The sequence below is a fragment of the Melozone crissalis genome, unplaced genomic scaffold, assembly GCF_028551555.1.
Source record: "Melozone crissalis strain CALT ecotype California unplaced genomic scaffold, PUWL_Pcris_2 ptg000027l_1, whole genome shotgun sequence".
Lineage (NCBI taxonomy): Eukaryota > Metazoa > Chordata > Aves > Passeriformes > Passerellidae > Melozone > Melozone crissalis.
The window spans coordinates 6,111,754-6,132,997 of NW_026535805.1; the positions used below are offsets into that span (position 1 = coordinate 6,111,754).

The following is a 21,244-nucleotide window of genomic DNA, read 5'->3' on the forward strand; positions in this document are numbered from 1 at the left end:
GGCCTGGCTTTAAACGCGGAGCGAGGATCGCGCCGGGGCTGGGGACTCATCATGCCAGGGCGGCGGTGCGTGTGCCCGGGCGCCGGTCTGCGGCGTTGTGTCCCGGCGGAGCTGCGCGGCCGTGCCGTGCCGTACCGTGCCGGGCCCGGCGGTGCGGTGCCGGTGCCGGTGGCGGCGGCGGTGCGGGCGCGGAGCGGAGCCGAGCGGAGCCGCGCTCTCCTCCCGCTCGCTTTCTCTTTCCCCCTCTCTCGCTCGCTCCCTCTCCCGCTCGCTCTCCCCCCTCCCTCCCTCGCTCTCTCGCTCTCCCTCTCTCTCTCCTACACTGCCAGCCCCTGATGTGATGGCGAAGAAACCCCGTTGACAAGGCACTGCTTTTTCATGACGGTGAGTTTCCCTTTGAGTGTATTATAATTTTGTGATAAAAATTTCAAGGAAAAAAAAAACACACAACCTCCTTCCTCCCTTCCTTCGGGGAGGGAAAAGAGAGGGGGGAAATCTATCTCCAGACAGACAGAAAAGAAAGAGGAGCAAATTAACAACCAGGAGTTGCCAAAACCAGGATATTAGGTTTCAGCCCAGAGAGCTATTGGCTCTGGGGCTATGTATATAAATATATATCTAGAGAGAGAGCGAGCGAGAGGGGAGACGAGGAGGAAGAAGAGGGATATTTTGTGGGTGGCTGTTGTTTGGGCAGATGTGGATTCACATGGAAATGAACTATATATATTAATTTTTTTTTTTTTTCCGCGAGGATGGTGGTGGTGGCTGCTGAGGGCACTTAAAAAAAAAGTTGTTTCTTAAAATAAAGGCGCGGGGGGGGGGGGGGGGGTTTGAAGGGAGAGATAAGGTTTCAGGTCCAGGCTGATAGCTGCAGAGAGGGGAGAGGTTTGGGGTGGGTTTTTTTTTTTTTCTTGCTGATGCCATGCAAATTCAGGAGAGGAGGGAAGAAAAATCTCTTTTAATGACTCATTGATTGAGCCGGTTTAAAATTAGTTGTTGTTGTTGTCTTTTTTTTTTTTTCCGCCCCCTTGATGGCCATCAAGAGAGGGATGGAAAGAGGAGAGGAGGGAGAGAGAGTGTGTGTGTATGTGTGAGTGTGAGAGAGTGAGAGGGAGAGAGGGGGATAGAGAGAGTGTGTGAGGGAGAAAGAAAAATAATCTTTTCAAATCTCCTCCCTCTTTTTTTCCCCCCTCGTTTCTTTGCTTTTCTCTAAAGCTCTGTGGTCTGTGAAACAGTCTTTTCTTCCTCCTCGTCGGGAAAATGGAGACACTTCGTCTCTCTCCTGGCTGTGCAGCTGGGAAGGATTTTTCTTTTCTTTTTTCCTTTTTCGCTCATGGCTTGATTTTTTTCTTTCCCCCTTCCACTCGCCACCACCCTAATCTTGTCTTTTCTTTGAGCTTGTGTCTCAGAGTTGTACCTGCTGGGGATTTATTTTTCACTCATTTCCTCGTTTTCGGTGTCGCCACTAGATTTGATTTGATTTGTTTGGTTTTTTATTTGCAATTTCCTCCGAATCGCTCCGTGCCTCCTGCTTTTAACCGAGGAATGGAAACGGTGCCGCTTTTTGTGGGTGCGCGAAATGCTCGGGCGGTAGGTTTGGGCTAATGCGATTTTTTTTTTCGCCTTTTCGGGATCAAGTTTTTCGATGTGCCTTTTATTTTATTTATTTAATTTTTTATTTTTCTTTCGGAGAGAGAAAATATTTAATTGTAACGCCTCTTTAAAACACAATAAAGCGTCTCTTTCTGGAGTGACCCCTTTGGTTTCGCTGTAGAGTGGATGTGAACCCGATCCTTTGTGCTGCTGGGATTATTTTGCGTAAAAGAAGCGATATTTTGTAAATAGATTTTTTTTACTTGTGGCTTAAGAGAGTAGTAGGTTGTGAAGGGGGTTTTCTAAAATGGTCACTGTTCACATTTATTGAGTCATGGGCGGTATTCAAGTATGTAAATTATATTTTGTTTTTTGGTATTAAGTACAAAATTCAGTTATAGATGATGGCAGAAAACAGGTATAGAGACGTTAAAAGCCGGGCAAAATCGAACGACGTGTAGAGGGCACGCATATATTTCCTTAGAGCTGTTGCTAATCACTGTGGGGAGGGATGAGATGTGGAGGCCTCTGCCTTTCGCCATTCCGTGCTCGCCGCTCCTCTCCTTCCCCGGGCTCGGCAGCGCGGCGTGGCCGAGGACTGCCGGGCAGAGAGGAGAGCTGCTCCGGCGGCTGCCCCGGCCGTGCCCGGGCTCGGCGGGCAGGCAGTCCCGGCTGCGCGGGGGAGCGGGAAGATGGCGCTGCCTGGCTCCCTGCCAGCGTTTGTTGCGCAGTTTCACCCGCTCTCCTCCCCCACGGGCGCCATTTTAAGGTCCTTTCTGCTGTCGCCGCGCCGTGTGGGGCGGTGCCGTCGCGCCCAGCTCGGGCCATATTTCTGTGTGTTGTCTGGGAAGCATTTCTGCTTTGGGAGCCGAGATCTCCCCGAAATTCTCAAAGCCTTGCTTCCCTCCCGTACCCCCGCACTCCTTTCCTAATCCTTGGTCACCGTCTTGAGGGGTTTAACAGCCTTGGCTCGCACGGGCCCGTGCGCGCAGCTTCGATCCCGCCAACAGCCCTTACAAGCTTGTTTTCTTTACCTCTGAAATACGCGTTTCTTGTCATTCAGCGTATAGGAATTAATAAAAGATTTGAAAGAACATTTTTTTCTGAACGATGGCCGAAAAATAAAACATGACATTAAAAAAGCAGTCAACCTTTAAAAAATGCTCCGGTGTAGTGCATAGGGCAAGGTATTCTTCATTGAAGAGGTTTCGGTAGTGCTTGTAAAAATGAAAGCATGGGTAATTTTTTTGGTGGGTAGGTTGCTTGTTTTGTTGCTGTTCCTGTCGTAGTAATATCTTGATGTAGGGAGGGGACTAGGATATTTTCAAGTTTTTATTGCTCCTTTATGTCTAAGGGGAAGCTGCTTTTTCCAAATTACTTAATTTGACAGCTCCACCGTAATATATTTTTAAAGTTTTGTTTTGGTGCTGTTTTTAGGAAGAGCACTGCAAATACCCTTTTTTTCCAAAACCACTTTTTTTTTTTCTTTTAACATTCCTGTATGATCTGCTCAGAGCTCATGAGGCTTCAGCTTAATACCAACACCACCTATACCTGGGAAGAGCAAAGTGTGCTGCCAAGCCAGCTTATGCTGTGCCCGCTAAGGAGTGTGGAATGCTTGTGTAGTTCTTGGATTTCTGTTTTTTGACACATCAGTGGATGGCTTCCCCATTCTCATTGCTCATTCCTGATAGAAGTGGGAGATTTTTTAAAATTCAGAAATAATCTTAAGATGTTTTTAATTATTTAAATGTTTAAATTTTTTTTTGCCTGTTGAAGGGTTTTAAACAACATTTCTGTGAAATACACTTACTGCTTGGAATATACAAAAAATTGTCTGGATATAAACTGTCTTTTTAAAAGACTTTCCTGGGGACTTGTTGGCATTTTAGCTTTGAATAAAATACCAGCTATGAAACTTATTTACAGAGATTTTGAATGTAGAATACAGTATTTGTTCACATATTTCAGAAATCTTATATCATTAAATTCACTGCTTCTTGAAGTGATTATTTTCATTAACAGGAATCTTGGGATCAAGGTAGTGAATTATTTTTTTAATGGTGGCATATCTATAAATAATAAAATTTCTCTCTTATGCCTTGAATGTCTGGGGGACTGTGTGTGATTTTCTTAATTAATTTGTGAAAATAGTGAAGAAATGGCAGAAACAGGATAAAAATGACCGCTTTATATTCTCTCAGGGCCTAGTACTTGCCAAATGACTGTATATAATCTGCACAGCTGCCTGCTTGCATTAAAGCACATATATATTCTCATCTTGCATTGAGATCTTGGTTGGTTACTACTTAAATATTCCAGATCTGTTATTTTTAGATGTGTTTTTGTCTCTCCGAGCTTAAAAGTTTGTGGCTGTTGTTGCAAGCAGCACTTGCTTTGGGTGTCACTTGTTTACACTGCTGGAGGAATGCAGAGCTCCCCATGTTGATACAGTAGCCTGGTAGTGCTTCCATTGATACCCCTTGGCTTGCTCACTGGTGTGTGCTCACCTGGGTGTTCAGGTGTGTGCTTGTTTTGGGCATACTTGGAGTGCTTGCTTTGTGTGTGATACCTGTATCCTGGCCTTGAGAATGCTCTCACTAAATGTGTGGGCTCAGCTACAGAGATGGTTGTACTGTAGCTAAGTCTTGACATCACTTTATGAATGTGCAGCTTTCCTGCCCCAGCTCCTTCACATGTCCTTTCCCAGTACAGTTGATGTATTTATTTTAGCTCTACTGAGAGGAAAGGCCCAAAGTTGTGCTAGTATGAGCTGCGTATCCAGTTTCCTGCAAGGTCCCTTTCTGTATGCATGGAGTTTTCCAGCAGAGGGAAGCCCATGGCTGGAGCTGAAGAGCTCTAGGGTGCCTGGGTGTGCTGCCTGCTGCCTTTGCAGAGTTTTGCTGGTACACTTCACGTGGTTTCCAGAGAAGTTGTAGCTGTATAGCTGCACTTGGGTTTCACACTGAGGCTCTAATGGTCAATGATCGTGCCTCTTCATGCTGCATTAGGCTTGTGGTACATCTAATGGCTGCTGCTTTTTAGGGTAGCTGTAGCAGCCAGCGTCAGTGTGTCATTGCTGGCTAAGTACTGGCTGCAGAGCAGGCATAAGAGCCTCTTTGATAATGTAGTCACTGTTCAGAGAGTTGGCAGAATTCCTTACAGTGCTTCTGCTGGAATAAGCTGCATCTGTACTTGAAAGGTTTTTTAATTGCCATATAGACATGGGGATTGTCTACAAAAACAAGTGTGTTTTCCTTTCTTATGGTAGAGGAAAAGCAGTGACAATAATAAACTGTTCTAACATTCATTGTGACCTGCCACTGTTTTAATTTGAAAGAGTGAGCAGTTTTGGGAGGGCCCTTGTTAACACCACCATAAATGCATAAGCACGAACCTGAACTGAGGTTTTTTCAGGTCATCGCATAGTTAAATGAATATGTGTGGTTTTTTTCAAGTATTAATTTGTTCCTGCTTTTTTTTAGTTAGAAAAAACCCCCAACTACTCTATCTGTAATCTTTTGCTTTATTTGAGAATTGTTGAGGTTTTAGACAAAATAAAGATTACCATCATTAAGTAGCACAGAGACTATCGAGTTTTTTTTTTTTAAATTATTCCTTTCTTTTCTTGCACTAGTTTAAAAAGGTTCTAGGGCTAAGGGAATCCTTACCAAAAGAAATAAAAAGCAGGCAAAATCTGTAAAAACCTAACACAGTAACCTTTTTCTCATTGAAAGTATTGAGAAGGGGTGGTGAAATGGAGAGGAGGATTTAACTTCATTGTAAGAGACTGATTGATTATTTTTGTAAAGTCTGATCTTATGCCTTGTCTCAGGTGGAACTTGCAGTAGTTTCACTGTGAACTTCATCCAAGCATGGAATTTCAAGACCTGGTGTTGGAGCTTGAATTTATTGAGATAACTTCTGTAGTTGAGTTACCTTGGCCCCACTGAAATAGGTGGTGAAATTTCCATTGGCAGTCAGCGAGGCATTGGCTTCAATGAAGAATGACAGCATGGAGGATTTTCAGCTTGGATTTGGGGTGTCGATAAGGACTGCACTGCTGAAGTAGTTACACATCTCTCAATTAATCTTATTCAGTTTACAGTAGATTTCCCAAACATAGTAACTGAAAGGAGTATAAATGGCTGTTCAGCTAATTATTGGCAGTTGGTAGCAGATACTAACTAGCTCATCTGAACAACGCTTATGGCAAAGTTTGGTTTTTAAACTGGTATGGACTAGAGTGGCAGTGAAAAGGTATTAATTGGGAATTGGTTTATAAATGAACTGAGAAATGTTCAGTCCATAAAGAAGTTATGGGCCTGCAGAATATTTTTTCAACATCTCTGAAAACTGTATCTCACAATAAGAAGTATGAAACTTGAGTATTCTCAAGTAGAAACAAGGTAAAAACCATCTGAGGGACTGACTGAACATTTCTTGGAGTATTGTTTTGCACAAAGAACATATGCTAGCAGTCTGCACTATAGCATGCAGTAATTTGTAGAAATGCTTAAGCACCTCATATCTTCTGGGCAGGTGAATGTTTCCTTCCTAAGGAACTGCTGAGATCCTGCCTCCTGTGCCTCTTGTAGGATGAAACTGGAACCTTTCAGAATGTTTTATGGATGTTGAAATTCCTGAGGAATCGTGTATGTGGTGGAGCAGCTTGGAGGACAGAGCCCAAAACAGGCCATAGGGTAGTGATGAGCATAGTCACTGCTGGAGCAAAGTCTGAGCCCAGCCTTTAGCCTGGGAGATCCCATGGGATAAGGCAGCAGCCTGACCTTCAGGTTGAGGTTACTCTGGATTTTCTCTATGTGATTTAAAAAAAATCTGTTTCCTGATAAAAGTCTTGTTAAGATTTTGATATTGCCAAGACCAGCTGTAGATGCAGTAAAAAAAAAATTGTATTGAATAAATCAGAAATTGTGTGCTGAGCATGTGTATCTCAGGGAAATGACTGGAGACAGCCACACATGGTGTTCACTTGTGTACCTGGTGTGTTGCCTGTAGCTGGATTAGCCATTACTATCATACATACTGTTAGTTGAACTGCACATTTCCTTTCTTTCCCCTAACATACTAAAATATCACTGTAGTTCTTGGAAGTTTGGTAAGTTACTGTGTTTGGCAAACTCAAGTCAGTATTTTTTAATGGTATACTAAAGGGGCATGTAGGAGTTGGATGAACAGCCTATTGTAGGTTGTCTGTGGTTTTTATTTGCCCTTCTGTGTGTGGAGCTGGATGTGTAAGCACCTCTTAGGTGTTGGTCTGCCAGATCTTAAAAACCATGAAGAGGCATAATGTTGTGCCTAGCAATTCCTGAGAGGAAGCACTTTTGTGTTTCTTTTCTTGTTGCTATTTTCCTGATTCCTGAATTATTTCTATTTTTAAGTAGTTTTTCTTAGAAAGGTTTTTCATCATTCTTTTGAATATTTAAAATTACCAACTTCTTCTTATACTTTTGTTGCATACAGATGTCTGAAATGCTGATGATTAAATCAGTTCTACAGCTAATTTCAAGCATTGCAAATTTATCTTAGAAGTACTATTCAGATTTAGATTCTTGGAATGAAAACTTATTTTTTAATATTAAGAAGGTAATGCTTGCATAATACACTGTATTACTAGATTAGAATTCCAAATTTCTTAGTTTTTTAGCTGTATTTTAGAGCACAGTTCCTGGTAGATTTTGTAACAATGTAGTAACTTTTAATTACTCTGGGAAAGAAAATATTCGTAAGGAGTAATTCCATATTGTAGGATATAAGTACAGCGTAGTTAGTTTATGAGTGAATAGTAAGTCTTTGTGTTTCACAAAGTGCATTTTGAAAGGATTATTTTTCCTTACTCCTGTTGTCTTGAAATGACCATTTCTGGATAATTATGACTTCCGAGTGAGGTTGTAATTTGCAATTAATTTTTCAATATGTACTTCTTTTCCATTGAGTACTTGTCATTGTTCTGCAGCACATAATTTTTTTTACAGTAATGGGAGGGGGAAGTGGAAATACCTCTTAATACCAATTTTTGTATTCCGTCCATGTAAAAATCAATTTCTTGAAAATGGAGGGCTTGACATGGTAAGCAGCTCTTAAGTTGATTATGAGATGGAGTTTTGGTTACTTACAAGAATCTGAAATTCACTTTGCAAGATACTAGATTGCTCAAAAGTAGTATTGACGTGAAATTTAAGAATAAACTATATGATGATAAGGATTTGAGTTTATACTTTTTTCTTACACTTCTGTGTTGCAGAGAATGCAAATGAGGTCTGGTTGTTCCTGTCTAGGAGTTTCCTTCACTGAATCCGAGGCTGCCTGTTGGATAGGAACCTGAGGGAGAGCTGACAGGGTAAGGCAGGCAGTGGTAACAGCACCTTGGCAATCTAAGTGCACACTAGGATGATACATTACCCAGGGGATGGTGAAACAGCTTGGGGTTTTTCCCCCTAGTTCAGAAGCACACAGAGCAAAATATTAGCGCTGTGGAAATTAATGAGAGTTTTGGTGGAAATTTGTGTGAGGGAAGGACTTCCTTTCTGGGTGTTTGATCTCTGCAGTCAGTGTGGAGTCACTTAATGCTGCTGCAGTCCTTTTATGTAATTTAGCAAGGGATGGATTGGGTTAAATAGAGTTATCTTACTCCGTGCTCAGAAAGGTTGTGAGGGATGAAAACACCATGAATTTGCTGTAGCACACTCAGTTCACAGCAGTGCCATTCTCTGCAGTGACTGTTGCAGTAACTGATTTGTTCTGGTTTTGTTCTTGTGCTGATTGTTTTTCCAGTGGCAATGCATTTCTTCAGGTATTCCATACTTGTGTTGGGATTGTAGATTAAAATTCTGAATGGAGAATGATATAGAGCAACAGAACAATTGAAAAGATCTTTTAGGACAGGTTCATTATAAAGCATAAGAGAGATCTTGTCAGAATTCCTGCTGGCAGGATGTGTACAAAGGCATACTGAAGTTTTGAGGATCAGTGGGTGTATGTCATAACTCCAACAGTAATTGCTTCAGGTGCTGGGGATGTTCCTGTGTGCAGTTTGATTATCTCCCACTGTAAAGGTTTAGCTACAGCAGTCATTACCTTGCTCTAAAGCATCGATTTCCAAAGGTCACTGTTCACTCCAAGGAGTCATGCTGCCAATCAGGATTGATCTCATGTATTTGCACAAAACTCTCAAGTCTAGGTTTTTCCAACAGTTTTGCAGAGAGATTTATTTATGTGTGACTTATCAAGGTTTGATGTTGATTATATCACACTTTTTTGGAAATTATTGTTCTAGATGTTGCTCTTCTAAGCTATCCATTGGCTTTTTACAGGAAGTGAGAATAGGTTTATTGCTTTGTATCTGAAACAATCTGTTAAGGCTTGTATGAAATTATAAGTGACTTTGAGAAAGAAGAATAATTCTCTTGTTGCAAGCTGGAATATAACTTGAGTAAATTTAAAATCCAGTGTTTGCAGCTCTTAGAATATGGATAGTATCTGAAGAGTGTGTGAATAGTTGGACTGCTTCTGGGCAAATCTGGTTTTAATGGCACTGCAGGTTGTAGGCCCTGCATGTGTTACATGATACTGTGGATTGTGTAGCATGTTGGTTAAAAATTTAGGATGGTTACGTGGGCGTTACCTGGCCCTGCCCCCTGCTGCAAGCAGAGCAAGCTTCACAGTTAAAACAGGTTGGTCAGGGCCATTTGTGTTTTGAAAATTTCCAAAGAGGATGATTCCAACCCCTTGCTTGAACATTCTTGCTTGTGAATGTTTTTCCTTGCATCTGGTTGGGATTTTTTGTGTTACATATTTTGGCTCTTGCTTTGTGCCTTGCTGTGTGCCGATGAGAGGCAACCTGCTTGGCTCATCTTAGTCCCCCTTTTAGCAGGCTGCAGGTAGCACCTGGGTTTGCCTTCTGTTGTCCAGGCCTAAGAAAAGCAGTTCCTTCATGTGAGCACATGATTTTACTTGCACTCTGTTGGACTCCTTCACATTGTTTTGTATTCTTAAGAGCAGTGTCTGTGTGTAAAAGCCCAGCAGATTTCAGCTGGGAGCTCAGAGTGCTGCTGGAAAGGGAATAATCGCTCCCCTGGCCCGGCTGTGGTGATGTGTGTATTCAGTGTGTGCTACAGCCCCACGTGTGCTTTAAGCTGACTGAAACACTGCTGCCTTCCCCTGTGTTTAACTCTCCACCTACCTCATTCCCTCTCTCGTGCTGGCACTAGTGCTGCTGTAGCCCTGTGGCAAGCCACAACCAATCAAGGAGCTCATCCTAAGTTGAAACAGATCAATGTATTTTATCAGATCAGTTTTTGTTCCAGATGACTCTTCAAAGCCTTGAGCTGACCCAGGGAAGGTGGATGAGAGGAGGGCAGGACTGCTCTATTCATCTTCTATTGCTCTTTGCTCTGTAGTAGGTCAGAGTGTTGAAATGAAGGCAGAGGCTTTAAGGCCAAGTAATAAGAGTCTCCCAGAGGATTGGCTTGCATAGCTGGGATTTCCTTGTCAGTTTTATTACTTTCAACTTCTCTTATGTTCCGTTCGGGAACGTGTGATAAAGGGCACTGTGGTTATTTCCCAGAAGGGATAGGCAGGGCTTCTTGCACAAGTACATGTTATCCAAGTTGAAATATAGCCTGTATTCACCAGTGTGGTAGAAATATGAAATAAAATGGTAGGGGCTTTGCTAATAAGCTACAGGGAATATCTGTGCTGGGTTGTGACTAATTAGTGAGGATTGCCCTTTGTAAATTAGTTGGATGCACCAGCAGGGCTGAATTTGGCCTACTTCTTATAAGCAGATTTTTTTTTTTGTGGCTTTTTTTTTTTTAGGACACTGTAGTATTGATAATTAGATATTTGCTAGGCTGCATTGTAACAGTGCTCTAGCAGTTTGTGTGACTCTTCCCAAAGTGTATTTTCCACAGCTTTCTCTAGTGTGGGTTCTTGGCAGGGCCCTGGATGCATTGATGGGTCCCAGTGGCCCAGCCAGGCCTCACCTCCACTGGCTGATGTCTCCAGAGACTGATCCAAATATAGAAGTGAGTCAGTGTTTAAGGGTCTAGGCCAGTGGTCTCCAGATGTTTTTGATTGCACACCCCTATTGGTAGGGTTTTTGCCCATGTGTCCCCAATTATTTATATTAATTTGCATACACAAGTATATTTGTGAATATTACAACTTCATATACCAGTGAAGTTTTAATAATTTCTTCTTGCACCCCACTGGATTTTCTTGCACACATCCTGCTTTGAAGACCAGTGGTTTAGGCTTCATAACTCTTTAACTTCACTCATTGTAGCAGATTTTATTTTCAAATTCTCATGGCTTAATATGGTTTGTACCCCTTTCATACATCACTCATTGCTGTGGCCCACTGTATGTTAACAAACAGTGAGGAGGACACAAAACTAGAAAAGATAGTTGGCAAGAAAAGTGACAAACTTTCCTGTCGTTTGTGCCATAGGAAAGGTTTTAGGAAAATTCCTCAGGACAGCCTTGCTTTTGTTAACACATTTCTAAATGATCATCTGTGTCAAGGACACATGGTGCTCAAATTCCACTTTTCAAAGTAGACTGAATGGCTACTTTTGGGTGAATTTGTTTTTGGGCATGCAAGTACTCTCTCTGATTGTTTGCTGCTGCCTCTGTTGCTCTCCTGAAATTAACAGGGCACTAATCGTTTGGTAATCCTTGTTGAAAATAGGCATTAGTTAAAAAGATTTAAACCTGCAGTGTCCTGGTTTTGGCTGGAGCAGAGTTATTTTCTTCCTAGTGGCTGGAACAGTGCTGTGTTTTGGCTTTAGGTTGAGAATAACATGCTGATGTTTTAGTTGTTGCAAAGCAGTGCTTGCACCAAGCCAAGGCCCTTTCAGCTTCTCATACTGCCCTGCCTGTGTGGGGGCTGATTTGTGTTTGTAATAATAAACACTGTGACCAGGACTAGAGGGGCCCTGCCTCCAGCTGGGTGAAGGAAGGGGACTACCAGGTTTGACTAGCAGGTTTATTGGACTGTGGATTTGGCACATGGAAGCCACAGGACATACAGGACTCATTTTCACAGCAATCTCATGGACTCCTAGGGGAAAAAGTTGGATATCTCTTCTTCCTATCATGCATCAGCCTCTGGGAAAATCCAACAACACAATGGACTGTTCAAGGCCAGTCTGAGAGCAAGGGGTACTGGGACATACAGACAGTGAGATAGGGGATCTGCTAAAAGGGCTGGCCCTGCCCAATCAAAACTTTAACATCCTGTAGAAGTAGATAAAGTTCCTATAATGCTCACAGAAAATTGTGTTGTGGAAGGCAGTCTGGGTTTTTCCTGTCTCAGGCAAAGGTAGACCCATCCATGGGACTGGATTTGCTCAAGGACCTGGGGGCACTTAGTGGGTAATGCAGAGGGATGAAGTCTGGTGTGTACTCAAGGGGATTTGATTTTGGGGTGGAACAACCAATGAGGATGTTAAGTGCTGTACAATGCTGTATTTCATCACTGGTTGCTTTATGCCATGGCAGTGGTATTGCTGTAAGATTAATGAAGAATGAGTGCTGATGAAACTGAGCAAAGTGCAGCAGCAATGATGGAACCAGACAAGCACAGCAGTGATGAACCAGATTTCAGCATGTAATATCCCAACAGCATTTACCATCTCTGTCACTTTGAAGGAATGATATGACAGATGGAGCCCAAAGTCCTGGACTAAATGAACTCAGTGGACATCTTAGAGGGTTGGCCCATACATTATGGGCCTGTATGCCTGCATATATGGCAAAAGGCAGGAAAGGTGGTTGTGATTTTGTGAGATGCGTTGGAAAGTGTGGGACTGGGACATGATGACATTGGTATAGAATAAAGGGTGGATATTGTCTTGGTTTTGACTGGGGTAGAGTTACTTTTCTTTCTAGTAGCTGTGTTTTGGATTTAGAATGAAAATGAAGTTGATAACACGCTGATGTTTTAGTTGTTGCTGAGCAGTGTTTGCACCAAGTCAGGGACTTCTCAGCTGCTCACAGCACCCCACCAGTGAGGAGATGGGAGGTGTGAAAGAAGCTGGGAGGAAAATAGTCAGCAGATCAGACCCCAGCTGACCAAAGGGATGTCCCACCCCATATGGCATCATGTGGAACAATAAAACTTTATTATCTGGGATAGACTTGTAGGAGTTTGCAGTGTATTGGGTAGATTTTTCATGTATCACGTTTAGCTCGTAAAGCCAAGTGTATGTTCAGTAGTGGGTGTTAATAGTGAAGATTATGTATTGCTATTAGGATTTTCTGACACCAGTATTTACATGCATTTTATTTTCCTTCTGATCATTCTGTGCAAATTTTGAAGAATTCGGTGAATTTAACAAGTTTATCTTAATTTGTGTCAGTTGTTTTAATACCTCCAGAGTATTAATTGAAGAAAGCTCTGTGGTATCACTTCAGCTAATAGTGAACCCTTATTATGATAAAATCATGGAGAATATTTGGTTATGTAAAGGAAAGACATTTTATGATGTTTAAATAATGCTGTCAGTATTTCCACAGACACATGGGTTGGGATATACAAAAGTAGGTTTGCAGTGTGAAAACAAGGATAATTTTGACTTTGTATAAATTTTTGCTTTTGGTTAGCTAGGAGACTTTGGAACCTTGTTCTTGAGACATGGGTATGCTTTCAGCAGTTAGAGGAAATAACAGCTTTCTGTAAGTAGTACTATCAGTACAGTTAAAGCAGAATGCTAATTGCTTATTAATTTATTCTTAGTAGTACACATTTATATTTAAATTTCCTGACATCATACTATGTCATGCCATTTGCTTAGCATTGAATTGCAATATCAGTGCTCAAGCTGGTGGCTCTATGCAAGAGTAAGCAGCCTGGTTGCTGAATCATGGGAGAAATTGCTTTTCTTAATGTGCATAGTCACCTCCTGAATGCTGATTTTTGTCAACATTGAGGTAGTTCTCTTTAATATGCTTTGTTTTTCTGTCCTCCCTGAGAGATGAAACTGAATAATCCTCACACTGACATGCACTCCATTTCTGCTTTACCATCACTGTAAGCTAAAGCTCAGAGACAGACAAAATCCACATAAGGCTCTGCAGTGTAGAGGACACAGTACCCTCTGCTAGCGTACAATACAAGTTATTTTCAGAACCAGTAGAGTATAGAAAAACTTCAGGAAAGAGGTTACAGAATCACAGGACAGCCAAGGTGGGAATGAATATGTGGAGATCACGTTATCCCCTGTCCTGCTCAGAACAGACTCAACCAGAGCAGGCTGCTCAGGGTCAGAGCAGGCAGGTCAAGGCTGTGGTCCAGCTGTGTCCTGGATGTCTCCAAGGATGGAGACTCCATTACCTTCTGAAAAACTTGTGCCAGTATTTGGCTACCCTCAGAGTTTTAAAAAAGTTTTTTCTTTTGTCTACATGGACTTTTTGGTTTATTGTGTTTTGATTTGTGCCCTTTGCCTCTTGTTCATTCCCTGGGTATCACTGAGAAACATTTGTCTCTGTATTCTTAGCACTCTCCCACCAGGTATTTATGTACAAGATAAGGATTCCCCCATGGTTTTCTGTTCCTCAGGCAGAACAGTCCTGGTGCTCTCAGTCTCTTGTATAGCAGGTGCTTCTGTCCCTTCAGTGTTTTAATCATTATGGAGATCAGGATGAGGAATGATTCATGTGGATCTGGTCAGGGACAGTAAGTTTCTGTTTGTCAAGAAATAAGAGAGAGAGCAGAATGAATTAAAGCCAAAACTGTGGTATAACATTTGAGTGATAAGTATGACAGCGCAATTTTTAAGGGAATTTGAGAAAGAGACAAGCATGGAATGCAATGATCAACTTGATGTGAGTAGAAAATATGCTAAATATGAGATTGGATAACTTAAAGGAAGCCGGGGTACCAAGAAGTTTTGGAAACAATAACATCAGTTGGTATTTGAACTGGTGGATTAGATGGGATCCTCACAGTTATGGGCAAGGGGGATGATAGTCTGGGATGAATAGGAGAGCCCAGAATATGCAAACAGAAGCTTTGAAGAAGCAACAGTTGGAGGGGAGAGTGAGTGTGAGACTTTGTGGTGCAGCAGTCCCTGATGGAGTGGGCAGTGTGTGAGGAGTTGGTGGTTGTGACACTGTGAGGCTTCAAGTGCTCTGCGTTTGATAGTTGCCCTCAGGTTGGGCAGTGCACATGAATTCCCTCCCTGCCCATTGTTAAAGAGGCTGTCAGAACTCTGTACTGTTAAACTCAAGTTTAAGTGCACTCCTGAATATTGCTGAGGAGAAACTGGAAGTGGTCACACTGACACTTAGCTATTGCTAAGAAAGGTCTGTTAGAAAACAGTGTTTGTTTTAATGCTTAGTCATGTTTTGGCTATGGTTTTGATTCTGACTGTAGCAGCATCCTTGTGACATTGACCTAAGTTTGTTTACCTTTTTGGCTGCTCAAATTAATGACTACAGCCACTAATTTGTAACAGTTTTTGTAGGCTCTGTAGTGTTTAGTTATTCCCTCTCTGGGATTAGCTGGGAATAAATTCCTGTAGAAGCATTTTAATTGGAGTCTTAGATTGCATTCAGTGTTGATATTTTTACTACTTTAAGTCTTAGAAGTTCTTTTTAATCAGTTTGGTTAATTGTTTGTCTTTCTCTGATTTAAAATTCCAAAAACCCCCTGGATGGTAAAACATTGCATGGGATTTTGTAAATCTTTGCATGTGACTGAATTTGATTTTGAGATAAATCAGCAGACATCTGTAGAAGATGCAGGTCTACTTAAAAACTTCGTCAATAGTAGACAACTGTCAACTTCTTAAATTGTTTAATAAAAATACTGAGATATTCCAAATTGGTTTTGTTGTTGAAAACAAACTTTTGTGTGATACATATCAAATATCCACCTTCTCCTTTATTCTAGTTGTCATGGATGATGACGATGATGAATCCTGTCTCCTTGATCTTATTGGGTAAGTTTTCCACAAGAGTTGTTGCAGGAAAGTTGGGAATCATAATTTTGCAAAATCATCTTCTAGAAGGTGATTCTGTCTTGGTATTGTCTAAAGATGAGGTGACTTGCAGTGAAATGAGCAGACATCCTTCATGTCTTCCACGTGGAGATGTGTGGAGTGCAAAGCCTTTAATGCCAGTGGATGCTAGCTGACAGTCCACTTGCTGACATTCTTCTCACAGAGGCTAAGGAATGTGTGTTCATGGAGAATGGATTCTCTTCTCAGGTAGTGCTAATACCAGATCAGTGTTGATGCATGTTACTAGGGATGCTACAACAAACTTCATAGCAAATAACTTTTTTTAAACAAATCCCCAAAGATGTCAGTTTTTTGAGTCATGGGGCTAGATATTTTTTTAATACTAGGCTTGTATTTTAAGGGAAGAGTAAAATTATTTTTTCCTGAATTTGGAATACTTAAATATTTCATTTCTACTAGTAATACACATTTGCATCTGAATGTTAGGAAAAAAGAATAGCTCTCTGTACTGTTTCCTCTTCACAACAAAGAATTTACCAGCATTTTGGTCGAAGATAATTGATTTTAATAAAATCAGGGACTTTGAATGGACATAGGTGTCGTTATTATTTCCATAACAGATTTATATGGAGTTATGTAGTTCTATGTGGCAATCTCCAAAAGTAATTGGGATAGCTGAAGCTTGAACAAGTTTTGTGTGAATTGTATATGTGACAAGTTGCCGTCCTTTGGCTATCATTTGTGTCAGTATTCAAGAACAGATAATATGCTATAAATGCATATAAAACACAAGAAGAGAATTGAGCTTTTCATGCCCAATACTTTGTTCAAACTCTGCTAGAAATTAGACCAATATCAGTCTCTTAGCTCCTGCTAAAAGATCATTCCCAGTTCATATGAGAATTTTTTACAAAGTGTAGGAAATAATTAGGCTTTTTACCTTTCTCACACACCTGAAAACTTCCAGTGAAACCAGTGAGAGCTGTAACTTCAGAAAGACCAAAACAGCCCCTGAGTGGCCGCTGTAGTTTGAGGGCTGCTCTGGATGCTGTTGCAGAAGCAGTGCCAGTGAAGGCTCAGTTACATTCTGTGGGGTAACTGTTGTGAGAGGTTACTGATTGTGGCCATGTGAAAACACTTCTTGCTTGGAATATGAGCATAAAGATGATCATGGGACAGTTAAGTGCTCTGTCATGAGCATGAATCATGAGAATCCTGCTGCAAGATCACAGGTGGTCCAGAAAATGAAGTGCTCTCTATACAGATGAGTGTTTGTGTGAAAATTACAGTGTTCTTGCTGCTCCTGGCAGCAATTATTGTCTTAAGCATCTAGAAAAATAGAAAACTTTTTTTTTTAATCTGATCTGTGATTTGGTAAGTGCCATTTAAAATTCCTTCCTTACTAAAGACAATATTTAAGGTTATGAAGTGTTCTTAATTTTTAATAGCATTTTGCACGATTGGAGGACAGTGAGGGTGATTAGTATTAATGGCCTGGTTATTTTACTGATAAAACTCATGAGCATAATACAACCCTATATGAGATCAGGAGTTCTGTGCTCCTTAATTTTTGAAATTCTGTGAAATCTACTATGAAAATGACATTTGTTTCAAAATATATGTAACCACTTCAATATTGTAAGCATAATAGTACAATAAAGTTCCTGCCAAGTACTGTCATGTCTTTTGTAAACCCATGAACACAGTTTTTTTTTAAGAAAAAAAAGGGACTGGAGGTGTGTTTGTCCTTCTAGAAGAGTAGTGAGCTTGAAAGATCTTTGACTTTATGCATCTTTATTTTCTAGGACCATCAAGCAAGAAGGAGACATTTTTAGTTACTGCTTTTTTACATGATAATCTCCTGCTTCTAAAAAATGTTTTATTATTTCTTGTTAATCAATGAACATGTTTTAAAAATCAGAGAAACCCATGTCAATTTACTCCTTATGCTAAGGGAAACGCTATATAATTATTGCATTATAATAATCCCATGTAACACGGCCTTGTATTCTTTTTACTTGGTCTATGCATACAGCTAAATTAATGTATTTGTATTTGTTTGAATTTCTGACACTGATTCTGTCCAACTACATTTTTAATATGAGTTTTGTTTAGTGGTAGTGCTAAGTTAATGAAATACACTGAAATTCATAATATTTAGTCAATTATTTCTATGGTTGGTTTCACTTGGAAAAGGTGCCACTTTTTCTTCATAAGGGGGCTGTTACTCTGGCAATCATAAATTTTTATTAACTTGTGTCAAAGGTGACAGAAAACCCATCAAAGAATCAGGTTTGTAAATACCCTACTAGATACTAGCTAAACAAGGCATTACAGTTTAGCTGTAGAAGAGGTGGTACATGTTTTAGTTCTCACATTATTTGGTGGTAGTATATTCCTTAGGTTTTGTGCTGTGTGCTGTCATAAAATACCATGTTTTTCAAGAGAATATGAGTATTACCCTCATAAAGGGAAATATAGTAGAGTGCAGCTAAAATTTTGTGATCAACATAGTTTATTTGCTTGAAATGCCTTGTTACAATGGCAGCAGAAATGATCAGCATCTGGAGGTTGTGCTGATACAGAAACACAGAGCCCCAGATGACACAAACTTTCAGCTTTGCATTGGATTCAATGAAAGATGTGTTTTTACTAGAAACCTGATTTACATGAGTACTGAATGTGGCTTAATTAAATTAGCCTCATTAGTAAAAAGGACTTCCAAAAAGCGTTAATGTCTTTATTTTTTCCCCCTTCAGGGACCCACAAGCGCTGAATTATTTTCTACATGGACCTAGTAGTAAATCTGTAAGTACATTGCTGTGTATTAGACATAGATAAACTTAATTGACTGTATTAGTTCTAAACATTATTTTTGTCTTTTACCAGAGCAATGAAGACTTGACTAATGCAGAATATTCTGTAGCCAACTCAAATTCAATTTTCGCCAACTCCAATGTAAGTGCTCAGGAGATAAATGACATTAGTATTGAGATTGCATGCTTTGTATGGCTTTGCTTGGCTTCATAAAGCTGAATGAAGTAGATGTGGGTTTCAGTTTTTTCATGTGAAAGCTCTGAATACTAACACAGAACCTATCTTGTGCTGTTAGTATTTCAAGTATTTCAGTCGGGAATTAATTGAGAAATACTGCACTGTTGGGATGTGTTTTGTAAATATGTAAAGCAGCTTGCTGAGCAGTGAAAATGCTCTCTAGTGTAATTCTTCAGTAAACTGCATTTGTGGCTTTAGTGACTGTAGCAGTAGTAGTGCTCAAAGATAGACCTTGAAAATTAGTCATTCATATGCTCTCTGTGTATGTTAGAATCCCTTTTGTTTCTTAGTTTATGCAGATTCTGAGCTGACAGGTTTTTTTTTAAATTAATGAGTGAGTTGGTTTTTGGTTTTTTTGCTTTTTGTAATTTTTTTTTCGACTCAGGAGGTAATTTTGGATGTGTCCTTTCTGTAACTTCAGTGTTAGGGAAGTTGCTTTAAATTCAGTAGGTGTTGCAAGAAGTCTTCAGTGTACCTTCTTGACAGGAATGTTGTGCAGCCCTGGACCACGTTTCACACCATGAGGTTGTGGAATCCCAAGCCTTGGTGATAAATTCAAGGCTCTAGTGTGAGTGGGAGTCATGCTTTGATTGAACATTGGACTGGAGGACTTAAGAGATCCCTTCAGATCCACATTTCTTTGGTTTCATTTGTGTGTTTTTAAAAACAACTGAATTGTTAATCCCACAATTAAGTTATTTGAATACATAGAATAGGATTTTCTTGGTAATTCCTCTTTCTGTAGTACTGTTACCTTATCTGTTTGCCTCATTTTCATACCAGATACATGGATACACTTGTAGACTTAAATAATTGGCATGGAGAAATTCTGAAAACTGTTGATCTGTGTATGGAGAAGTAGTGACTTTCCTGTAGGCACAGTAGTGTAAGACAAGCTGGTTGAGATAATGGTGAGGGAGTAGGGTACCAAGAGTTACAGGGCATGCCCAGTTTTCACCTGATGGGGAACAATGGCTTTCACTTACCAGGCTGTGGCCATTAGCAGACTGTCTGTATGCAGCATTGGCAGAGGTGGGGTTTGAGGGCTTGCCCTAAGAAAAAAACTGGTTTGGGGGGAAAAGGGTGACACTACATGCATTTGTCATAGCCTAGACTTTCTAGTTCTTTGTAGGCATCCTTCTGATGAACATAACTAGGTAGGCAGGAGTCAGGTGTTGCAGGTGTATTTTCAGAAAATGAGTTTCCTTGAGTAATTTTGAGGGACAGTGGGATATTCTGGACAAGGTGGGAGTAGCAGTTGGAGCAATAAAATACTTGGTGAAAGCTAAAAGCTTTCTGGTGTGTGAAATCTGGGATAAGTAGTCTAGAAGGCAGGTGATCAGAGGAGCAGGGATTCCTAGTACATGTTCCTTGGATGACATACTGCAGTTTGATGCTCAGCATGCTCTGCCCTCATCCTTTTATGTCTCACAAGGAGCACCAATGCCATCTTCTCTTCCCTCCTCCCTCCTGTGAGAGCCCTGTGCTGATGTAGGTGAAGAATGACTTGATTACAAATACAGATTCTTACAGTTCATTGGGAAGGACCAAGTGTTACCATAAACAGATTGCTTCATAGTCCCTGCTTATAAAATGGGATACCTGAAAAGTTAAACGCTTCTGAGGCTTTTGCCATTAAAGTTTTTGCAGATACTGAAAGTTCTGTCTTTGTATATATTCAGAATTGCTGCCATGAAGTAGGATTGACTGTCTTGCTGCCTGTCTCAGCCTTTCAGTGGCAGAGTTTAAAAATTCAGTGTTGAGGTTCAGTACCTCAGTGGGTAAGCAGGCTCAGCCCACACCTAACACAAGCAAGATGAAGTTACTGCTGACTGAAGGAAAAGAAAGCACTCTTCCCACTCCCTTTCACTGGCCCCCATGCCCCATCCCAACCTTCCCTGAGTTGAGTCTGTACCACCTCTGCTGATTCCAGGTTGGTTTCCTGTGGCTGTTGTCATGAGAGGCTTCCCCAGGCTTCCCCTGCCATTGCCCTGTTACCTGGCTTGTACTGGGTGGCTGCTTCCATTCTCCTGTTACAGTAAAATAGGACGGCATAAGAGAGCAGAATATTCATGGAGCCAGTGAGAATAAGACTCTTCTTCTTGGGAAGCAGATTCATGAAGCTGCAGAGGCTTTGTTTCTTCTTGAAATTAGCGTGGCGTTCTGCATGGCTCTTCTCAATCTGGACAGTAATGATTCAGTTGCTAACTTGGAAGGTTACAGTTTTTGCATATAAAATTATTTTCTAATGTTAAATAGTCCTGGGAGCAGGGAATGAAACTTGGGATTCTCTGTTCCAGTGGGAGAGTTTTAAGCTATTAATCATATTATTAGTGTTATTATTGGTAGTAGTAATAGTTGTATTGTTTGTACTAACTGGAATAGCATTACTGGGACTGTTTAGGTTACACAGTTGTAAAAGATTTGAGTTTGGTCATTTACTTGGGGACAACTTAGAGATGCAATAGGGAATCCCTCTGAACCTGACAGTAAGAGTCCTAATTACGGCCTAATTAGTGATTCCTTTTTACTCTGCCCAGTGGTAGCTAGGTACAGTTGAGAACATGATTTGTAGCTTTAGGTGTTCCTGAGGTTCAGACACTGAGACA

At 40.8% G+C, this 21,244-nt stretch overlaps 1 protein-coding gene across 5 annotated transcripts in view; it reads left to right on the top strand.

Annotated features, from left to right (window-relative positions):
• The window catches only part of BICRAL (BICRA like chromatin remodeling complex associated protein), a 45,173-nt gene that overhangs the window by 9,368 nt on the left and 14,561 nt on the right, over positions 1-21,244 (top strand). For 2 of the 5 annotated variants that reach the window (XM_054279793.1, XM_054279794.1), the window contains exons 2-4: positions 15,512-15,560; positions 18,341-18,389; positions 18,471-18,539. In XM_054279793.1, coding sequence (XP_054135768.1) covers positions 15,517-15,560; positions 18,341-18,389; positions 18,471-18,539 — 162 coding nt within the window. In that variant the 5' untranslated portion in view covers positions 15,512-15,516. Of the gene's footprint in view, positions 1-293; positions 385-1,093; positions 1,591-7,927; positions 7,955-15,511; positions 15,561-18,340; positions 18,390-18,470; positions 18,540-21,244 lie in introns of those variants that run through there. The other 3 variants (XM_054279791.1, XM_054279792.1, XM_054279795.1) reach the window with 3 other exon arrangements.